General features: G+C 55.0%; 3 protein-coding genes and 1 long non-coding RNA gene across 5 annotated transcripts in view; 1 reads left to right on the top strand and 3 right to left on the bottom strand.

Moving 5' to 3' along the window:
* LOC138849221 (uncharacterized) overlaps positions 1-3,559 on the top strand; it is a 32,287-nt gene extending 28,728 nt beyond the window's left edge. The window contains exon 3 of the long non-coding RNA XR_011387670.1: positions 1,753-3,559. This is a non-coding gene — a long non-coding RNA (uncharacterized lncRNA). The remainder of the gene's footprint in view (positions 1-1,752) is intronic.
* TSPEAR (thrombospondin type laminin G domain and EAR repeats) overlaps positions 1-22,196 on the bottom strand; it is a 155,952-nt gene that overhangs the window by 28,674 nt on the left and 105,082 nt on the right. The gene's annotated exons all lie outside the window — the stretch shown is intronic.
* Positions 6,408-7,795, bottom strand: LOC103346336 (keratin-associated protein 10-12-like). Its single transcript, XM_070071767.1, has one exon. The coding sequence runs from the start codon at positions 7,778-7,780 to the stop codon at positions 6,617-6,619; it is 1,164 nt and encodes a 387-aa protein (XP_069927868.1). The 5' UTR covers positions 7,781-7,795; the 3' UTR covers positions 6,408-6,616.
* On the bottom strand, positions 14,213-15,463 carry LOC138849220 (keratin-associated protein 10-7-like). The gene has a single exon (XM_070071768.1). It carries the CDS (start codon positions 15,393-15,395, stop codon positions 14,454-14,456), a length of 942 nt encoding a protein of 313 aa, XP_069927869.1. The 5' UTR covers positions 15,396-15,463; the 3' UTR covers positions 14,213-14,453.

The following is a 22,196-nucleotide window of genomic DNA, read 5'->3' as shown; positions in this document are numbered from 1 at the left end:
CACATAAGGAAATAACCAATCAGCCAGGAGATTCCAGAACTGCCGGTGCTCCCTGATCAGCAAGGAGACGAGGTGAGAAGGCGGACTCCTCGTTTCCTCCCAAACCCGTGTTGCACAGGAATCACAGACTCCCAACACAGCCGACAGCGCTGTGCTACGTGCAGCCCACTCAAGGAGGGAGAGCATGGGAGATGCACGGGGTCAGAGGTCAGACTGGGGACTCGTGAGCAGCTTCGTCTTCCTCCATCCCAAGGTGGCTAACCCACGTGCAGACACCAGGCAGCTGCAAATACTCAGGCCCATCTGCGTTTCACCAGGCACCACCACAAGGTGCTGTGCTGAGTCTCTACAGGAAGTCCCACCCCTTGTATGATTTAATATGGATAAAATTCATCAAGAGAATGAGAAGAAAAGCCACTGATTCAGAGAAAACATTTGCAAAAGACACGTCTGAGAAAGGATGGCAAAATAAGCAATGAACACTTAAAAACTCAACAGTAAGAAAACAACTGGAATTAAAAATGGACAAAAGCGCTGAACAGGCAACTCGACAGAGAAGATCCATGGATGGTAAATCAACACGTGGAAAGAGGCCTCACACGTACGGCCTTAGCGAACTGCAACTTAAACTAATGACAGCATGGGGCTGGTGTTGTGGTGGAGCAGGTAAAGCCGCTTCCTGCCACGCTGGCATCCTATATGGACACTGGTTCAAGTCTTGGCTGCTCCATATCCAATCCAGCTCCCTGTCAATGGCCTGGGAAAGCAGTGGAAGATGGCCCAAGGCTTTGGGCTCCTGCACCTGCATGGGAGATCCAGAAGAAGCTTCTGGCTCCTGGCCTTGGCCTGGCTCAGCCCTAGCTGCTGCGGCCATTTGGGGAAGTGAACCAGTGGATGGAAGATTTCTCTCTTTCTCTATAACTGTGGATTTCAACATCCAGGGGCCAAGGCAGACTGAAGCCGGGAGCCAGGGACTCAATCTGGGTCTCCCTCGTGCAGGGGCAGAGGCCAGAGCACTTGAGCCATTCCCGTGCCTCCCAGGACACACCTCGGCAGGATCCTGGAGTTGAGAGAGGAATCAGGACTCAAACCTGAGCCCTCAGATATGGAATGCAGGCTCCCAAGTGGGACTTTAACCTCTACACCAACCGCCCACCCCCATTAAAAATGCTAACCTGTTTACATCGTTATACTTAGAGTGCACTTCTTGCAGGAAGCTCAGCTGGGAGCTGCCATTTTATCCAATCTATGTCTTTTTTTTTTTTTAAAGATTTATTTGAAAGACAGTTACAGAGAGGCAGAGGCGGAGAGAGAGGGGGAGAGAGAGAGAGAGAGAGAGAGAGAGAGAGAGAGAGAGAGAGAGAGGTCTTCCATCCGCTGGTTTACTCCCCAGTTGGCTGCAATGGCTGGAGCTGCGCTGATCTGAAGCCAGGAGCCAGGAGCTTCTTCTGGGTCTCCTACATGGGTGCAGGGGCCCAAGCACTTGGGCATCTTCTGATGCTTTCCCAGGCCACAGCAGAGCTGGATCGGAAGAGGGGCAGCTGGGACTCGAACCGACATCCATATGGGATGCCAGTGCCGCAGGTGACTTTACCTGCTACGCTGCAGTGCTGGGCCCAGACAATGTCTTTTCTACTCCTCCTTCTCTTCTTATCTGGGGACTCGTGTTGCCCACAGATGAGGCTCCTGGAGGTTTTCCTGTAGCTCACTTCACTTGGGATGCTTTATTACTTCTTCTCTGTTTCATTCCAGGGAGTCGACGCTGCTGCCTTTCCGGTTCCCGGCGTTTCTTCGGCAGCACCTGCTCTGCACCCGTCGGTGTATTTCCAGCTCAGACCCTGCGGTTTCACTCTCCAGATGTTCCATCAGTGTCCTGCTAGACATCCTCCTCGTGGTTCCTCCGTGTGCCTGATCGTCTCTGGCATTTGGAACGTGCAGGATGTGCTCACTCCCTCACTCTGTGATCGGTGACATTCCTGGGTTGGTTTACAGTGATTTTATCCTCAAAATGGTCTACACTCTCCTGCCTCTCTGTGTGCCTGGTAATATCTTGAGGCATGCACTGAGCCTTGCTGGGTGCTGGGTGCTGGGTGCTGCGTATTCCTGTGAATTTCCTCTGACTGCTTTCTAGTTTTTTTTCTGTTGAGTCCTGCACCTAAGTTTCTGCAGATGTCATGGTTGCTCTGGGTTAACTTCACCTCCCCCGCTGAGGCAGGGTCCTTCTGAGTACTGTGTCCACTGTCCTAACACTGGACACAGCAACTATTCCTGGCCCTGTGTGATCTGGGCCTTGCTCCACCCAGTTCTGTTGGTTCTCTGTGGATTTTCCCACCCAGTTCTGTTGGTTCTCTGTGGGTTTCCCACCCAGTTCTCTTGGTGCACCCCACGTTCGGTCTCAGCAGTATTTGATCTGCAGGTGGGGAGGGTTGGGACCCTGCCCCGGAGGGAAGGCTGGTGGGTGGGTTTCAGGATTCCCACTGGCCAGAGGGGCCCAGCCCTGTCAGACCTGAACTCAGTGGGGAGGATGAACTTGTCCTCCACCGCCTCGTCTTTCCCAGAGAAGCCCTGGGAGTCTCCTGTCCGCAGGGACATCAGACCCTCGTCAGCCCCTCTGGTTCCCCTGCATGGGCGTCAGCAACGCTTGCAGTTGGCTGTTTCTCCCTCTCCACTTGCCTCGGGTGGAACCCGGTCACTGAGTTTTGTCCTTGCTGAAGTCTGGATGTGTGTTGCCCCCATGTGTCAGTGTCGAGGTGCCAGGCCGTATGGGGTGAGGCCTGGTAGGATGATGGGGTCACTGGGGGACTGTCCTCAGAAGGAACGAGGGTGGCTCTCATGGGACCTCTGAGTCAGGACTCACAGAGGTTGCTGTGAGAAGAGCGAGCTTCTCCCCACCGCCTGCCCCCAGCTCCCTGGCTTCATGCTTGGCGGTGTGATCTCCCCCCTACCCAACACGCACTGCTGCCACGTGCCTTCTGCCACCGGGCCCTAACCAGAGGCCTAACCAATAGACTGCCTCACCTCAGGCCTTCAGCCTAAAACTATAAGCTAAGAAGTAGCCCTCCTTTCTTCATATGGTCGCACAGTGGCAGGCATTTCTTTGTAGTCATGACAAAAGGACCAGTACCATCCTATATGGAGTTGGCGGGTTTCTTCCCCCACCTGACGATTACGCTTGTTCTTATTGGAGATAAAGGGGTATTCATAACATGTGCCTCAGATGTGACCACAATTCTGGAATGTCCCTAAATGTCCCCTCTTGATTCTAGTAAAGGAAAACTGAGAGTAACCCGGGAAAGGACTTGGTTTAAAAATGAATTGTGTCTCCTGGAGCCGTCACAAGCCCCATGCGCACTGGTGAACACCCGAAGCATCCTCCCTGGTGAGGGCCTGTGTTCTCTTCACGCAACCCTGAGGGCCCAAGGTGCATCAGGAAGACAAAGTAGAAACGAGCGGTATAGCAAGTGAAACGGAAGTTCGATCTCAATGTTCACATACAAAACCCAAGAAAAATCAACCAGCAAACTTTTAGAATAAAAGAATTTGCAAAGAACTAAATATGATTCCACACTGTCTATATAGGTAAATAAAACATATAGAAATTGTACACAAGATTTATTTACTAAGATAGCAACAAACACCTTTCCTGTTCACAATAGCAAAACATCTGTGCAACACCTGGGAGTTACTCCATATACGAATGTGTAAGATCTACATATGGCCATAATGAAATCCCAAAGGGACACATTCTACCATGTCACTGGGAGGCAGTTTTCAAAATTATGGTTTCCTCCTAAGTATCAAAAAATTCAATGCAATCCTAATAAAAATTTCAGGAGTTTCAAAAGTAATGTGAGAAACTTGAAAAGCGAGAAGAGGATCTATACAAGACGGAACTTGCTGGAGAACAAGAAAGTGCCTTCCTCATCACTTATTGAATTGTATTAGCGAGGGGCCAGCATTGTGGTGCAGCCGGTTAACACCCTGGCCTGAAGCACCAGCATCCCATATGGGCGCTGGTTCGAGACCCAGCTGCTCCACTTCCGATCCAGCTCTCTGCTGTGGCCTGGGAAAGCAGTAGAAGATGGCCCAAGTCCTTGGGCCCCTGCACCCATGTGGGAGACCTGGAAGAAGCTCCTGGCTCCTGCCTCTGGCCATTGCGGCCAACTGGGGAGTGAACCATTGAATGGAAGACCTCTCTCTCTCTCTCTCTGCCTCTCCTCTCTCTATGTAACTCTGACTTTCAAAGAAATAAATATTTAAAAAGAAAACATAAACTGTATTAGCGAGCTGAAGTACCCGAGACACCTGGGGCTAGAGCGAATGCCACAGATCAGTGGGACAAAGTGCAAACAGCAGAAGTACGTAAGTTTTATTTATTTTTTATTGAAAGGCAGAGCGACAGAACGAAGAGGAGAGAGAGGTCTTCCCCCGCTGATTCACTCCCAGTGGCCACATCAGGGGCCGGGGCGTCATCCGGGTCTCCCGCACGGGTGTCAGGGACGCAAGGCCTTGGGTCCTGGGCATTCGCAGGGAGCTGACTAGAAGTGGACGGAGCGCTCGGTCCCAGGCACCCCAGTGGCCACCTGCAAGGAACTGCTCGGGAAGACTGTTTCAAAGCGGACAAACTTCCTAAAAAGACAACTGGCTGTTGACAGAAAAATCATCTTCCACCTCCCACAAGTCACATTAGCAAGGGCGCCGAACGCGACCGCTAACACCGAGAAAAACACCAGACACAACTTGGCAGCCGGGCCTCCAGACTCGCGAGAGGGCCGTGAGCGCGGCAGGAACAGATAGGAAATGTGTGGGAGAAAGACAGGAAGTGTCGAGGAGCAGACAGGAAGTGAGCCAGGAGTGGACAGGAAGTGGTGAGGAGCAGACAGGAAGTGGAAGGAGCAGACAGGAAGTGGGCCAGGAGTGGACAGGAAGTGGTGAGGAGCAGACAGGAAGTGGAAGGAGCAGACAGGAAGTGGGCCAGGAGCGGACAGGAAGTGGTGAGTAGACAGGAAGTGGGAGGAGCAGACAGGAAGAGGTGAGGAGTGGAAAGGAAGTGTGTGGGAGCAGGACAGGAAGTGGCGAGGAGCAGACAGGAAGTGGGCCAGGAGCGTACAGGAAGTACATCAGGAACCCGACAGGAAGTGGAGAGGAGCAGACAAGAAGTGAATAGGAGCAGACAGGAAGTGGGCCAGGAGCAGACAGGAAGTACGTCAGGAGTCCGACAGGAAGTGGCGAGGAGCAGACAGGAAGTGGGCCAGGAGCGGACAGGAAGTACGTCAGGAGCCCGACAGGAAGTGGCGAGGAGCAGACAGGAAGTGGGAGGAGCGGACAGGAAGTACGTCAGGAGCCCGACAGGAAGTGAGTAGGAGCAGGACAGAAAGTGGCCAGGAGCGCTTAGCCCGGCTGGGAGCAGGGGCCGCCGAGGAGGCGGTGAGTGCGTGATGTTGCGGCGCGTGCGGTGCGTCCCGGCGCAGCCCTGGGGGGACCGAGCGCTGAGGGTGGGCCTGGCTGCGCCCGAGCGCGGACGGGCAGTGGGCGCAGTCGGGGGGGACGGCCGCACCGCATCCATCGTGTCACTCTGCTCCTGTTCTGCCCGCGGCCGGCCCCTGACCCGCCTGCCCTGCGGCGCTGACGGCAGGAGGGAGCGTGCTCCTCGGACTGAAGGCTGGCTCTCAGGTGAGGGCGGGCGCGGACCGAGAGGCGCTGCCCCCTCGCTCCCTGCGCCCCTGCCTGGCACGCGGCCGCGGGCGGCAGCATCCACTGCCGGCCTCGCGTCTCGCTCCCGAGTCGTTCTTAGCTGGGGTTTGCCCCGAGGTCTCTGCAGTTCTGCGTTCCCGGGTAGGCCTTCCAGACTGAGCCCCTGGGGCGCCCGGCGCCCGCCTTTCTACCGCAGCCCCTCAGAGGTGACCGCGTGTCACGTGTGAGCACAGGCTCAGGCCCGGAGCCCCGCTCCCTGCCTCTGACGGCCGCTGCAGGGCCTGAGGCTCCCAGGGGAGACCTGCGCAGTGTGGCTGTGCGGCTGCCGCACGTCCTCCCTCTCTGGAGTGCGCCTGTCCCCAGCCGGGTCGTCTCTGGCCTCTGAACTGGAGCAGCTCCTGTCTGCACACATCGCGGCAAAGACAGGAGTCCCCCGGGGACCACGCCCTGTAGCCTCAGGCCGGCCCCCTGGGACTCTGCTGCAGGACAGGACAGATCTGCCCCGACGGCCCTCGGGGCCGGCATCACCCCAGACCAACACCGGACGGCGGGAGCAGCCTTGGGAAGCTCTCAGCACGAGGGCGTGGCTTGGGCCCACCTGGGGCCCTCCACACGAGTGGCCCACGTCCTCTGTGATCTGCGGAAACACTGTGTCTGGAGGTGATTGACAGCTGCTCATACCATCCCCACCCGTGAACGACGGAGGAGAGGCGTCAGATGCTCAGGGCGGTTTATTGGGGAACCCATAAGGCACTAAAGGCCGAGGCTGAGGCCAAGCGACCCAGAGCAGATCCTGGGGACACAGGAGACCTGGGGGCAGGAGAGAGGTCAGTCAGCATGCTGGACGCATGGGGACCCGACCTGGATCAGGACAGGGCTTGGAGGGGCAGAGCCACGAGGAGGGCCCAGAGGAGCATGCCGGTCAGCAGCAGGACTGTCCCGAGGAGAGGCCGCAGCAGGCGGGGCGGGAGCAGGCGGGGCGGCAGAGCAGGGACACGCAGGAGGCCGGGCGGCAGCAGCTGGGCTGGCAGGAGGGGGCGGGCACGCAGCAGGCGGGCCTGCACACGGGGCGGCAGAGCAGGGACACGCAGGAGGAGGGTCTGCAGCAGGACGAGGGGCAGGGGCTGGGCTGGCAGCACGAGGGGCGTGGGCAGACGGGCACACAGCTCAGGGGCTTGCAGCAGAGGGTCACACGGCTGGGCTGCTGGCAGGGGGAGGGGCTGCAGGACGGCTGGCAGCAGGGGGAGGAGTCCCCAGAGCAGACGGGCACACAGCTCACGGGCTTGCAGCAGAGGGTCACACAGCTGGGCTGCTGGCAGGGGGAGGAGCAGCAGGATGGCTGGCAGCTAGACTGCTGGCAGCAGGGGGAGGAGTCCCCAGAGCAGACGGGCACACAGGAGACAGGCACACAGCTCACGGGCCTGCAGCAGAGGGTTAGATAGCTGGGCTGCTGGCAGGGGTTGGAGGAGCAGCACAAGGACTGGCAGCTGGGGGAGGAGTCCCCAGAGCAGACGGGCACACAGCTCACGGGCTTGCAGCAGAGGGTCAGATAGCTGGGCTGCTGGCAGGGGTTGGAGGAGCAGCAGGACGGCTGGCAGCTAGACTGCTGGCAGCAGGAGGAAGGGGTCCCAGAGCAGACGGGCACACAGGAGATGGACACACAGCTCAGGGGCTTGCAGCAGAGGGTCACACAGCTGGGCTGCTGGCAGGGGTTGGAGGAGCAGCATGAGGGCTGGCAGCTAGACTGCTGGCAGCACAGGGGCGTGCAGGAGCTGGTGCACGCTGACTGGCAGCTCCCTGGGGTGCAGACGAGGGTCACGGAGGGGGCTGGGGCGCAGCAGCTGGGGGCGCAGCAGGGGGGCTCGCAGCAGCTCTCTGGGCAGTCGTCCACCTGCCAGGAGTCGGGGCAGGGGTCACAGGAGCCGGGCATGCAGACGTTGCTGCCGTAGCTCAGGTTGCTGGAGCAGACGGACATGGTGGAGGCGGCCGTGGCGGGCGGTGAGCTGAGGTGTGAGTGTTTGGGTTGGTGGAGGTGTGAGTGTGTGAGGGCTTGGGGCTCTCCAGCTTCTATTCCCCTCCCTGTCATTGTTTTCCTGCCCTGTCCGTATCCCCTTCCTTTTGGATGAGAGTGGCATCAGGGTGCTTGCTGGCTGGGCGCGGCCCAGCTCATAAATGCCTGAAGTGTCTGTTTTGCAGCGTCCCACGTGGGCCCGGGGCAGGAGCAGTGTGGGTCCTCAGGTGCTGTCAGTAACGCCCAGGACCCTGTGACAGCCCCATCCCTCCTGCAGAACTGGTTTTTCCCCTTTAGCCAACTGTGGCCTTGGTTCTGATTTCACCTTTATGTAAAGACTCACAGTGGAGATGCCCCTGGACGTCCGATGGGCTTGTCTGACCCAGCGTACCCTGAAAATGTTGCACGTGGAAAATGCATCTCATTCAGCCAGCTTAGTGTACTTCCTCCCCCAGCCCACAGTGCACTGCAGCACACAGTCCTTTCCCTGGTGACTGGGAGCAGAGCTTTGGGCCCAGCCCACGGGGAGGAGCTGATCATGTACTGCTATCCTGGGAAAAGATCCACTGAAATTCCAGTGTGGTCTGCAGAATGGGTATCACTTTGACACCGTCGTATGTCGGGCGGGGCCTGTCTGCATAGTTCATCACAAAGCAAGACATGTGCCCCAGGATGGTTAGTAGAATGCTCTGTATTGCCCTGTAGCTGGCAAGGCTGAAAGCTACCCTTTGTTCTAAAAATAGTGCTGATCATTTGGGCCAGACCACTCCCCATGGAGTGTTCTAGAAGGAGCCAGAAGCTGACCTCCTATGCCAAGCAGCCGCCATCCTGCCCAGGCTCAAGAGGGGGCGATGGAGGCAGGATTGTCCCTCAGCCTTGTACAAAGTGCTGTGTTGTGCAGAAACCTATCCCCCTCCACTCCATGGGGTGTCCCCCCCTGAAGCAGACCCTCACTTAAGACATGCTGTGGACCTCAGAGAAGGCTGTCCCAGGGGCCAGTGAGCACAGCGTGGCCATCCCTGAGGCCCACTGCAGAGGAGGCAGGATGGTTCGAATTGGTGAGAAGCTTGCTGTTGTCTGTGCTGGGCTACGGGTCCCAGTGGTGCAGACTCTGGCTTTGAGGTGTTTCTCCAGGGTCCCCTCACACCCCGAGACAGGGCTGCACCTCCGTCTCCAGTCGCGCCTGCTGCTAGTCTTCGTTGTCCTCAGCCCCTTCCCCTTCACTGCCACAAAGTGCACTTCTGCAGGCAGCGAACTTGTCTGTCCGCTTTGAGGTTCGATCTCTGAAGGCCTAACTTAGGGCCTGGCTCTTGGTAGAACCCTAATAAGAATGGATTGAAAGAATACTTATTTCAGGAAATGACTGAATGATGATTCTGCTTCCTGAATCTGATCACACAGTGCCAGCTCCCTCGTGCTATACAAATGCTCTGTCCAGCTCCTCTGGGACTGGTGTGTATGAGACTAGTCATCTGGTGAAGAAATGCCAGGGGAGCTGGCTTGGCAAATTCAGTCTCTACTTGAAGGCACCGGGAGGTACCAAGACAGCTGAGACTTGAGTAGCCAGGTCTCCAAGTGCACAGAAGTCTATTTATTGTTGGTTTTCTCCTTGAGTTTTTTGCCCACTTAGGTCAGAGACAGAGATTGAGAAGCTGAGCAGAGCTGTCAGTGGTCTTGAGGCAATGGAAGACAGAGAACAGTTCAGGACCTGCTGGGGTGGATGGATTCCCATAGACAACCCAGGCTTTCAGTTGCAGACCGGACTACTAGGAAGGGGGACTCCCTGGGAGCAGGGAGAACCTGAAATACGGCTGGACCCATGCTTGAGTCAGCTCAAATGCCTTCCCAGAGCCTGTCAGAAACAAAGGCTCATCCCTCAGAGCCAAACAACAGCAACAGACACTCAAGTGGTCTTTTTAACGTTTCATACATTAAGTGTAGAATTCAGTTAAAGTTACAAAGTGTACTGGAAGACAAGAGCAAGTGACCAAAGGACCAAGAGAGGAAACAGCCCAGTAGCAACAATCCTGCAGAAGTGGGTACCAGAATTGTCAAGCATGCATTTAAAGTAATGGTGTTAATTCTTTTCAAGAAAATCTGGAACAAGGTGGAGAATTTTTATTGGATTCTGGATTCTGGGAAACAAAAAACAAAAGAATGCAACATAAGTTCTATAAATGAAGAACACAGTAACTGAAATAGAAAGCTTAATAAATTAATTTGACAGCATATTTGACAAAACCAAAGAGATTAGTGATGAAAGGGAGATAAGGAAATACCAAGACTGAGCAGTGTGGGGGAAGGATAGCAATAGAGAAAATGGAGATATAAACAAGAGATGTGGTGAAAAGAACTGACTTGGATTCTGAAAGGATGAGGAGTGGCTGGAGTTAGTGGACAAGAGCTTTACAGTGATGAGAGACAGGAACTCATAGATAGAAAAGCATTTAAGAGCATTTACAAAAATACATAGGAGGAAAACCACACCTGGACCCACTGGAGGTGAAATTCAGAGGCAGAGAAAAATTGTAAAACAGCTGCGGTGGAGGAAGACACGTTATCTTGAAAGCAGCAGCGTAATGCTGACAGATTACGTCTCAGTGGAAACAGTGGCGGCCAGAAGACAGCGGAACGGCGTTGTTCTCACCTGAAAGAACAACCTCTGAGCTCTGTCCCTGCACAGAAGACCCTCAAAAACGATGATGGAACCGTTCTTCTCAGGCAGGCAGATGCTGGGAGAATGTGTCTGCAGCAGGATCTGCACTAAAGTGAACACTACATGTAGCCATCAGAAACAGGATGATGAGAGCCAGAAGCAGGGAAATGGATCGAGAAATTAAGTGTAACAGAAGAAAGGTACGTACGAGAAAATCCAAATGAATATTGACTACCAGATGCCTTGCAAGTTTAAAAATATTTATAGAAATAAAAATCATAGCAATATGATCATGAAATTCTGGAGGGGGCTCTTGGAATCAGAAGGATCCAGACACACTACATTGTCTGGGAACTGGCACCAGGTCTCACTTACATTAGATTTTTTGAAAGTCAGCGTTTGTGTTGTAATCTCCACAGCTAAGTGGAAAGTAGTTAACAGACTGAGTAGGGTTCTGCCAGGTTCGCATCTTCCCAGACTGCCAGTGTGTGATTTTTTTGGAAAGAGGATCACTGCTGATGAGACTAATGAAGATGGGGTCATCAGGATTCAGATGGGCCCCAAATTGAATGGTCAGTGCTTCTAAGAGACAGAAGGAATTCAGACACCCACAGGGACAAACCCCATGTGAGGATGGAGGCAGGGACTGGAGTGGGGCAGATACAAACCACAGGATGCCAAGCTACGAGAGGCTGGAAGGGTTGCGAAATTCTCTCCCCCACAGCTCAGAGAAAGCATGGCCCTTATGACGTCTTTACCTCAGACTTGTGTCTTGTAGGACTGTCTGAGAATAAGTCTCTGTCTTTTAAGTCACCCTTTCTTGGTAAGGGGCAGCCTTAGACACTCATACATTGAGGGTAAATGTGGGAAAGAAGACCTCAAAATTACCCAAAAACACTAAGTCAAGGAAATAAGAGGAAATGGACCAAGCATAAACAGAAAACAAAGTGAGGATGTAGGGTTACGTTCAAACATGGCAGCAAGTCCCATTCTCTTTGTTGTTCTTCACACCAGACTTCTGTGGCTTCCAAACAATTAGGTGTGGAGGTCATTCACTGGTATTTAGCTTTGCATTTCCTTGATGACTCACACACAGAACATATTTTCAAGTATTTCTTTGCTATCTGTAGCTCTTCTGCAAAAGGTAATGATTGAAGGATTAAAAAAGATTGGTGTTTGTCAGAGGTTGGGGTAAGGATGTGGGCAGATTACAAAGGAGCAGTAGGGAACGTTGTGGGTGATAGGAAGAGGCTGTAGGTTGATCGTGGTAGTGATGCACCTATATATGTGTTTGTCAAGACACAAAGACTCACGTAAAGTGGAGGAAAACATATCCCATATCTGTTAGAGAAATCTAGAAGAATCTAGGATTAACAGCCTTCCTACCAGAGAGCTCAACGTGCAAGCACTTTACCAGTGAATTCTCTCAGATGATCAGGAGAGGAGAAACACGAGCCTTAAACACCTGAGCTCATTTTGTAGGCCGGCATGGTTTTCCAGATCTCAGGCATAGAGGGCCTGAACTGGCTGCTTCCAGTCAGAGCCACTGAGGAATGCTGTGCTGCCCGGGAGGTCTGGGGACAGGAGGCCTGGCTGGGGAGAATGGCTGGGGATGGTGGGAGAAAAGGAACACTGTTAGTGTGTGCAGACTGAATGGCAGGAGCTGAGACCACAGGACATCATCATATACTGGCTAAAGTCAACCCATGAAGAAGATATAGCAGTTGTAAACATGAACACAACCAACAGACCCACCCCAAATATATGAAGCAAAAATGAACAGAATTGAAGAAAGAGACAATTCTAGTTCTATAATAGTTGGAGACTTTAATAAGCCACTGTCTAATAAAAAATGAAACAATTTTGCTGGATTGATATTCAGTAAAGAAATAGAGGACTTAAGAACACTACAAGCCAGGCACACCTAATACATCTAGAAAATGTTCAACCACACAGCAACAGAATACACATTCTTCTCAGGTGTTCATGGGACGTGTTCCAGATAAGAACATGCGTTAGGACATAAAATTACTCTCAATAATTTAAAATGATTGAAGTCATACATGGTATCTTCTTTCAGCACAATGGAAAGAAACTGGGAGTCAATAACAGAAGGAAAAGTAGAATTCACAAACAGAGGTAAAAAACCAGTCCAAAGGAAGGAGAAACCAGAACTTGTGGTGCTCAGAGGGAACTTAATGTAGCTGCAAATGTCTAGAAAGAAGAGGGCTCTCAGAGATTTGCCTGCAGAGACATTACAATCAAAGAGTGACGATTTAAAAACAGAGGAGGCTGTGAAAGCAGCAGGAGGGAAGATTGGCATCCAGTCTCACTGTGGACTGTGGAGGCCAGAAGGCACTGGACAGATACGTTTAAACTGCCCGGGTCAGGGACAGAGGGAGGAATGACCAATCAACCAGGAGACGACTACTTCTGGCAAAACTATATCTTAAGTATGTGTACCTCAGAATACCTTAAGTATTAATACCTTGTGTGACCAGAAAAAGAAGAGCAAATAAATACAGAACCAGCCGGAGGGAGCAATAGACTGAAGCACAAATAAATGAAATTAAGAGTAGGAAAACAACAGAATCAACAAACTCTAAAGTTAGTTCTAAAAGACAAACTTTTAGCTCAAATTATTAAATAATTCAAATTATTAAAATCATATAGACCATCACTACTGATCTTAAAAATTATTACAAAAGAATGCTATGAGTATTTGGACACCAACAGTAGGATAAACAAGACGTAAAGGAAAAACTCATTCCCAGGGCTGATGGCTTTTTTGTTCCTCGTTTCTTCATGCAACTTTAAGCTACTGACTACTGCTCTTCTAGGTGGTCCTGAGTTAGTTTTACTAGTGACTGATGAGCACTGCTTGATGTATCTGAACATGTGTTGCTCTCTCCCTCATTTTTGAAGGACAGTTTGACCAAACAAACTTACTCCTGGTTGGTTGATGGTTCCTGCCTCTGTCCCCGACCCCAGTGGTTGAAATACACCATTCCATTGCCTTCTGGCCCCATTGCTTACAGTGAGAAATTGGCTGTTAATCCTCTCTCTTGCTGCTTTCAAGATTTTCTACTTGTTGAATCTTGACGCTGCTTAAAATGTCTCTCAGGCGAATCTCTTTGCATTTGCTCTATTTGGAGTTCATAGAGTTTATTAAACATGTATATTCATGCATTTCCTTAAATTTCCAGATCTGGGGGCATTAATCACTCCCCCCCTTTCCTCTTCTCTCCTTCTGGAACCCCTGTGATGATGTAGGTGTCTGGTCTCAATGGTATCTCACAGCTGCCTTAAGATTTGTCTGTTTTTCTTAATTCTTTTATTTTACCTGCTCCTTGGAGTAGAATATTTCAATTGATCTTCATATTTACCCTCTCTTCTGCCTGCTCATGTCTGCACTTTAAACTGCAACATGAATTTTTTCCTTCCAGGAAACTGGAACTTAATTCCAGGATAATTGTGTGTGTGCAGGTCGGGGACACCCATGCCATCCCGAGGTGCCACTGAGGACCCAAGGCCAGCTGGTGCCAGAATCTCCCATCCCCCACCTCCAAGCTCAGCTGGGCTGTGCACCCTGGAAGTCCAGCACCTGTGCCATGGGAGGGGCAACCTCCACCTGCCAGATGGGCCCAGGTGGTGCCCACAGGCCCTGACCAGGGAGTGAGGCTCCTGGAGCCCACAGGACCTGGAAGGGCAGCCAGACACCTGGGCAACAGAATGAGGTGGTCAGGGGCTGCCAGGTCAAGTGTAAGAACCCCAGGCCCCACCGCTGGTCCGAGAAGCAGCGGCCAGGGCCTGAGCCCCTCCCGCCCAGGTGTGCCACAGAGGACTCCAGGTCAGTGTGGGCAGTGTGGGTTTATTGGTGCTCAAAGACTGAGAGTGACACTGCTGGGGCCAGACCAGGGCCAGCCCTGACCAGCGCAGGGACGGCTCACGCAGCCAGGGAGCGTGAAGGGAGCAGCCAGGGCCCCGTGGGCCCCGTGGGGAGCGGAGCACAGGGTGCTCATTGCTTGTGGTAGGCAGGGTGGGCAGGAGGCTGGTGGGAGCGGGAACCTAAGTCTGGCTGGGACGTGCCGGTCAGCAGCAGGACTGTCCGGAGGAGAGGCCGCAGCAGGTGGGGCGGGAGCAGGCGGGGCGGCAGAGCAGGGACACGCAGGAGGCCGGGCGGCAGCAGCTGGGCTGGCAGGAGGGGGCGGGCACGCAGCAGGCGGGCCTGCACACGGGGCGGCAGAGCAGGGACACGCAGGAGGAGGGTCTGCAGCAGGACGAGGGGCAGGGGCTGGGCTGGCAGCACGAGGGGCGTGGGCAGACGGGCACACAGCTCAGGGGCTTGCAGCAGAGGGTCACACGGCTGGGCTGCTGGCAGGGGGCGGGGCTGCAGGACGGCTGGCAGCAGGGGGAGGAGTCCCCAGAGCAGACGGGCACACAGCTCACGGGCTTGCAGCAGAGGGTCACATAGCTGGGCTGCTGGCAGGGGGAGGAGCAGCAGGATGGCTGGCAGCTAGACTGCTGGCAGCATGAGGAGGAGGTCCCAGAGCAAACAGGCACACAGGAGATGGGCACATAGCTCACGGGCTTGCAGCAGAGGGTCACACAGCTGGGCTGCTGGCAGGGGTTGGAGGAGCTGCACGAGGGCTGGCAGCTAGACTGCTGGCAGCAGGAGGAGGAGTCCCCAGAGCAGACGGGCACACAGGAGACGGGCACACAGCTCACGGGCTTGCAGCAGAGGGTCACACAGCTGGGCTGCTGGCAGGGGTTGGAGGAGCAGCACGAGGGCTGGCAGCTAGACTGCTGGCAGCACAGGGGCGTGCAGGAGCTGGTGCACGCTGACTGGCAGCTCCCTGGGGTGCAGACGAGGGTCACGGAGGGGGCTGGGGCGCAGCAGCTGGGGGCACAGCAGGGGGGCTCGCAGCAGCTCTCTGGGCAGTCGTCCACCTGCCAGGAGTCGGGGCAGGGGTCACAGGAGCCGGGCATGCAGACGTTGCTGCCGTAGCTCAGGTTGCTGGAGCAGACGGACATGGTGGAGGCGGCCGTGGCGGGCGGTGAGCTGGGCAGGGGTGAGTGTGAGTGAGCGAGGGTGGAGGAGTGTTCAGGGCTCAGTGCTCGGGGCTCTTATACCCCAGGATCGCTGCCCAGCCGCAGCCCCACCGCAGCCCCACCGCAGCCCCGCAGCGCCCTTCCCCTTCCTGTTTGTGCTCTGATCCTGGAAGACCTCATTAGTTCTCAGCTCGTAAACATTCTTCCGTGCTGGGCAGGGCCGCCTGCCAGGTCCAAGTCTGGCCCAGCAGGGTCACCGAGCAGGTGGAGCCTCCCTAGGCTGACCCCGTGGGCTGTACCTGTGGGATCCACTGCTGTGACCGGTGGGCTCTCAAGTCAGGCGCCGGCCCTGGCGCAGCAGCTCTCTGGGAAAGGGGGTCAGTTTCTGGGGAAATGGCAGTGGTGCTTGCTACATGGGCTCTGGGATCCTGCCTGATCCGAAGTCAGGGATGGCAGTGACCCCAGGACCCGCCCCTCCACAGAGGAGGAGTCAGGAGCTTACAGCAGGGCCTGCTGCGTTAGGCTGACCAGGGTTGGGGATTGTAATGAGTGTGGCCCTCAGCCTCTGAACCTCCTTTTCTGGAGGCCAGGCCCAGTTTTCCTGGCAGAGGCACGTCCTGGTCATGGCCTGTGGGTAGGGAAGGGGAAGCCAGGGGTCGGGTCGCTCCTCACTGGTCCAGCTGGCCTTTGCCCAGGGAGGTCAGAACAGAGCAGGCCCTGCCCCTGGCTGGGAGGGACACGGGCACCGCCACTTGCCTGCGTGGATGCGGTGCACTGGCTGGTATCCCTGCTGGGAACCCAGACAAGGAGGGCTCCGCGAGGTTTGCCGGACGAGGGTATGGTGAAAAAGCTGTGAGTGATCCCAGAATGTCTGCACCGCAGTGAGTCGTACAGACGTGTTGTATCTGGTCTCAACAGGGTCTAGCGTGAGACGTGAGCTAGAAAGCGGTGGTGAGAAGGCCTCTATCCGAGCAGCAGTACTGCTCACCATGAAGCAGGAGCCAACAGCAGCGATGGCCATCGGCACGGGAGTTCAGTTGGCGTCTGGGACAGTGTGCCACGTCACAGTGCCTGGCTCGAGTCCCGGCACTGCTTCCAATTTCTGCTTTCTGCTCATGCTGACCGTGGGGGCCAGCGGTGATGAGACCCTACCACCCTCATGGGAAGCGTGGGCTGAGTTCCAGTGCTCTGGCTTTGGCCTGGTCCAGCCCTACTGTTGTAGGCATTTGGGGACTGAACCGGTGGACGCAACATCTATGTCTGTCTGTCTGTGTCTCTGCCTTTCGAGTAAATGAAAATGAAATTTTTTTATTTAAAAAAATGAAGAGCATCACATTTATCATGAAGTTTTGGTGGGCAAGTGATGAAATGTTGTTTTAATACAGTTATGGGGACAGTGACACAGAGAAAAAAGTTCACAAGTGCATCTATTCTAAGAAGAATAGATGATGTCGAAGCCTGCAGAACAGATCATCCATGCAGTGTATGAGGGAAAATCCGTCCTGCCCTTGCCCCGACTACGGAGGGCAGATGCCTGACACCAGAAGCAGCTGCCACCACCGCAGACACCACAGATGCACAGCTGACGGAGTCCGGCCTGAATCGAAGCACAGCACACTTTCTGCTCAGTGGCTAAGCTTGTCCCCCTTCAGCTGCGGAGGAGCAGAGCTTCCGTGGAGACTGAACCAAGGTGGTTCTGAAGCTTTCCTTGCAAGAACTGTAACAGGAGATGAAGCCTGGCTTTCCCGGTGTGGTCCTGAAGACAAAGCACACCCAGAGCAGTGGCTACAGGAGGTGGGAGTGGTGCACTCTGAGCGCAGGCAGAAAGGTCAGGGGTCAAGGTCATGGCAACAGCGGTTTGTGATGCTCACGCATTTTCCCTGTTGACTTTGAAGGGTCAAAGAACAACATCTGCTTCCGAGACGACTGCTCTGAGGAAGTCAGCCAAGGCTTCAGCAGGAAGCCCCCAGAAAGCTTCTCCAAGAGCGCCCCTCCCCCACGGCTGCCCCACCCACTGCTCTCAGACCAGGGCTCTTCTGGGGGGGTCTCTGTGGGGAGTTATCGGGCACCCACCTGACGGTCCTGGTTTTGCTCCGCTGACCTCTTTCTGCTTCCTCTTCTTAGAAAATCCTTAAAGGACCCCCACTTTTCTCCAGTTAATGGAAAGTGCCTGACCTTGTTCCATTCCCAGGACTCTCAGCTCTTTGGTGATGGACTAAACATTGCTTACAAAAACAGCTTGACCTTGGTGCAGCTGACCTTGAGAAATCAGGTTTACATTTTCAGTTTTCGTCTTTCAATTCCATTTCCCACAAACTCTGTGGAGACCCCTCCTGGCGTCCAGAAGCTGCCAGCATCTTGCTGGGCTGAGGCTCCCCCACCCGACAGGGGGAGACCACACACTTCATGGATGCCCAGCGATCTCATAGCTGAGGTGGCCATGGGATGCTTTCCTGCTGATGTCAGGAGGGAGGTGAGCAGGCCCCCTCACCAGAACCTTCCACTGCTGTCTTTTAGGGCAAGTCAGTGTGACAAGCTGAGAAATAAAAAGATGTGAATTTCTGGTGTTTGCAGGTGACATGAGTGCACACTTAAAGATCTGAGGCATCTGTTGGCGTAGTTGTCACAGGCCACGGTCCCCGTTGGTGTGGCCATCACAGGCTGTGGTCCTGGGTCGGGGGCTAAGGACAGCCCCCACCCTGCACACTTGCTGTGGGAAGCTGAAAGCACAGTGGGAAAGGACCTGTGGGTGCTGTGGCCCAAACTGGAAAATGCCATGCAGGAATGTCAGTGGGTGACAGGAGCAATACAGACTTGGCCACAGAACACAAATGAGTGCGGCGCCTACACAAAGTCAGGTACATGATGTCTCCCGGACGCAGCCTCCAACGGGGCAGCCCAGCCCAGCCCTGTGCAGACCATTCATCCTGGGCCCAGATTTCATCACAACTCACATGGGTTTTCTGCCACAGTTGCATACACCATGGCCCTGACTGTGGCAACAGGCCTATCAGGCCACACACAGTGATGGTCAGCAAGTCCGCTGCCAGAGAATCTCCTGCCCAGAGATTTCCCTGATGGAACACGGCACGGTGCAGGCCTGAAGACCCTGGGACAGAAAACCTCAACATACCCTAGTGACACCTGCGGTAACTTGGGCGATAACCTTTGTCATGCGGTTGGTGTTGGTGACCTCAGAGGACACCCACTGAGCATGGGCTCCAGGCCCTGCAGTGTTCACTGCCTCTCAGCTCAACTTCCACATCAGCTTCCTGTTGAAGTCCGATGGACAGATGGGGAAGCTCGGCACGGAGAAGGAAAACAACCTGCGCACGGTCACACAGGAAAAAGTGGATTGGAAGGCAGCTGGGCTGTGCATAGGATCTGCATGCAGGCTCTGTATGGGGTCAGCACACGGGATCTACACACATGGAATGCACATAGAATCCATGCATGGGATCTGCGTATGGGATCTTTTGTGCAGAATTTGTACAGGATCTACACACAGAATCTGCACAAAGCATCAGTGTTCAGGACTTCATATGATATTTACACAAATGATCTACACGTGGGATCTGTACATGGAATCTGTACATGGGATCAGCACACAGGAGCCACACACAGGAGTCCCCCATTCTGAAGTGGTGGAAACTGAAGACAGCAAATGCTGAGGGAGTTCAGCTCCAAACAGCGGGATTAGGAATTCACACAGCGCAGGAAAGAGCAAAGTGATGGCCACAGGGAATGGGCTCAGTATTTCAGTAGAAACACAAGGAGTTCTTCCAAAGCACCAGGTGAGGGATGGGCCTCCAGGGATGGGGGAGGGGGGAAACAGCACGTGTGCAGCTGAGACTTCACGTGAGCGGTCGGAGGCAAGAGGGAGGAAGAAACATTCAGGACAACAGGAAGAAGTCAGCCCTTGCACACTCACATGGCCTGGGGCTCTGGCGGCTGCCACGTGGTCATCATAGTTTAGGGGGGCGGGGTCTGAGGTCAGCCACGGGCTCATGACCGGGCGGCTGGTGAACGGTAGTGCAACTGGAACTCCTGCCAGGATGGGTGCAAGTGTGAATCACAGAGGGACTGCACTGCATGCGTCCTGTGAAGCAGCCGGGTTCAGTGATCGCCAGGAGCCTCTGCTGCCTCGTTCTGTGCCATGGAACGGGAGCCACTGGGCACACACAGCTGCCAAGCCCTAGAGATGCAGCTTAGGCACACGCCGGAATGCGGCACTTTGGATAGGCTGGGAGAAATAAAGCTGAGTTCACTGCACCTGTTGCCATTTGTTGGCTGCGGTGAACTGGGGCTCCACTCCTCCTGGGGTCCGCTCCCCCGAGATCCCAGGCATAAGACACTGAGGGACAGGAGCTCCTGCCCTACCCAGTGCCTCCCCGGCCATGCTGCTCATTCCTGACTTTAGTAATTAAAAATCCACATCGGGGAAAACTGAAAACTCCTTAGTACAGCCAGAAGCACAGCACTGCACGTCTTCTAAAATTCTGGAGAACGATGAAGGAAGAAACCAGACCCTCAAAGGTCTTTCTAAATCACTTAACTGGCCGGCGCCGTGGCTCAATAGGCTAATCCTCCGCCTGTGGTGCCAGCACACCAGGTTCTGGTCCCGGTCAGGGCGCCAGATTCTGTCCTGGTTGCTTGTGGGGAGCAATCCGGACTAGACTAAGTTGCTCGAATTGGGGCTTATTCTGTGCATCTGCTCTCCCACAATATGGCGCTGGGAGAGAAGTGAGCAGCTTCCGCACAGCTGCCTCCAGTTCAACTAATAAACTGTAGGACTTGCTCCTGATTGGAGGAGAGCAGCGTACTTGGCGTGTGGGCAGCCGAGTTAGGATTGGCGGAGGAGGACTATAAAGGAGGAGAGAAACGGCATGCACCGGGAACATCTATGGGGAACATCTAAGGGAACCCGTGCAGCCCCCGAGAAAGCCGGCCGGCGGTGTGCCGCTCCCCTGCGGAAGTGGGGAATGTGGCCAGGGGGAACTGCCCTTCCACGGAGGTGGAAGGGATAGTAGCCAACCCGGGAAGAACCAGCAGCAAACCCGGGGAGGGCCGAGCAGACAGAAAGAACAGCGCAGGGTCCTGTGTCGTTCCTCCACGAAGAGGGGGAGCGACATAATGGTGCCGTGACTCGGATGTGAAGCCTAGGCAGGGCTTAGTGTCGTTCCCCCATGAAGACGGGGAGCGACAGTTGCTCCTCTTCCTGTCCAGCTCTCTGCTGTGGCCAGGGAGTGGAGTGGAGGATGGCCCAAGTGCTTGGGCCCTGCACCCCATCGGAGACCAGGAGAAGCACCTGGCTCCTGGCTTCCGGTCAGTGCAGTGTGCCAGCTGCGGTGGCCAGTGGGGGGGTGGGGTGTGAACCAACGGAAAAGGAAGACCTTTATCTCTCTCTCTCTCACTGTCCACTCTGCCTGTCAAAAAAATCAATTAACTAATTTTTATTATTTGAAAGGCAGAGCATACAGAGAAAGAGGGAGAGAGGTCTTCCATCCACTGGTCCACTCCCCAAATGCCTGCAACACTGGGGTGGGCCAGGCTGAAGCCAGGAGCTGGGAGCTCTGGCCAGTCTTCCATGTGGGTGCGAGGGCCTGCGTGCTGGGGCTGTCATCGCTGTCTCTCAGGGTGTGCATTAGCAGAAGTGGAGCCAGGACTCCGACCCAGGCTCTCCAAGACGGGATGCAGGCATCCCCGGGCAGCTTCACCAGAGCACCACGCCTGTCCCTGTATTTTAGACGAAAAGGCGACAAACAGACACAGAAGCAACATCAAGAGCGAGGAAATGCATCCAAATGGCAGGATGAGGAGTGAAATCATCAGTTGTGAAGTTTATCAAGTATTTCTTCTTAGATGAAAAATATCAAAAGTTAAAACCAGAAAGAAAGTGCCCAGCGTGACAAACGTGGCAAAATGAGGGAAGGCAGGAGCGCTGTGAGCCTTGCGTGGGCATGTGTGGGGCCTGCACTTGTCCTCTCTGGCCGTCAGGACCGGGGCGTCCTGTGCCTGGGCTGCCATCTGCCCACGCCTGCAGAGCTCAGCACAGGGCTGGCCCAGCTCACCACTGCGTTGTTTCTACCTCAGGGAGGTGCAGCCCCCTGACAGAGCCAGGCTGGCCGCGCAGTGGGGCGCACCTGGAGGGGGCCAGGGCCCCCAGCTCGAGGAGCCCCCTTGCGGCTGCAAGCTCCCAGGCACTGAGCCTGCTGACTGCACCAGCAGGGTGTACGGTGGTGACATTGTCCAGAGCAGGGCAGGCCCACTCCTGGCTGCACACCGGACCCTGGACATTGGGGGCCCACTGCTCCCTGCTGTGCCTGTGCCCCTCGCATCCCTCACCCCCACGGGTTTGGGACTTGGAAAGCAAAAGGACACAAGAAGGACCCTGTCCTCCTGGGGCCTGCGTACTCCGAGAGTGGCTTCCGAGCTCTGTGTGGTCTGCCCAGAGGAGCCAGGAGCACACGGGCTGTGCAACCCGGCTAACAAGTGGCTCAGGGCTCAGGGCAGCGCTGCGGGGGGATGAGGGACTCAGAGCCCAGGGGTCAGAGCTGGCGCACAGCGGCAGCTGCATGTCAGCGAGGGGCTTCAGTGCCCCAGGATGGGGAGCTTCAGGCCAAGAACCAGGCAGGAGCTCCTGCCTCTGGGGCTGGGGTCTAGGGAAACTCCTGGAGTAGGAATAGGAAGGAGACCAAGGGCGTGGAAGCACAAACAGGAAAGGCAGTGGCCGCGGGGCAACTCCCATAGCCCGCAAGGTGTGCGGGCCACGAATGAGGCACT

The sequence above is a fragment of the Oryctolagus cuniculus genome, chromosome 4, assembly GCF_964237555.1.
Source record: "Oryctolagus cuniculus chromosome 4, mOryCun1.1, whole genome shotgun sequence".
NCBI lineage: Eukaryota > Metazoa > Chordata > Mammalia > Lagomorpha > Leporidae > Oryctolagus > Oryctolagus cuniculus.
Note: the sequence above shows the minus strand (reverse complement) of the source record. Positions and strands in the feature narration are given on the sequence as shown.

What these genes read in the sequence shown, in the direction of transcription:
- LOC103346336 (XM_070071767.1), bottom strand. Translation starts at nt 7,780, where the DNA reads ATGACAGGGAGGGGAATAGAAGCTGGAGAGCCCCAAGCCCTCACACAC.
- LOC138849220 (XM_070071768.1), bottom strand. Translation starts at nt 15,395, where the DNA reads ATGTCCGTCTGCTCCAGCAACCTGAGCTACGGCAGCAACGTCTGCATG.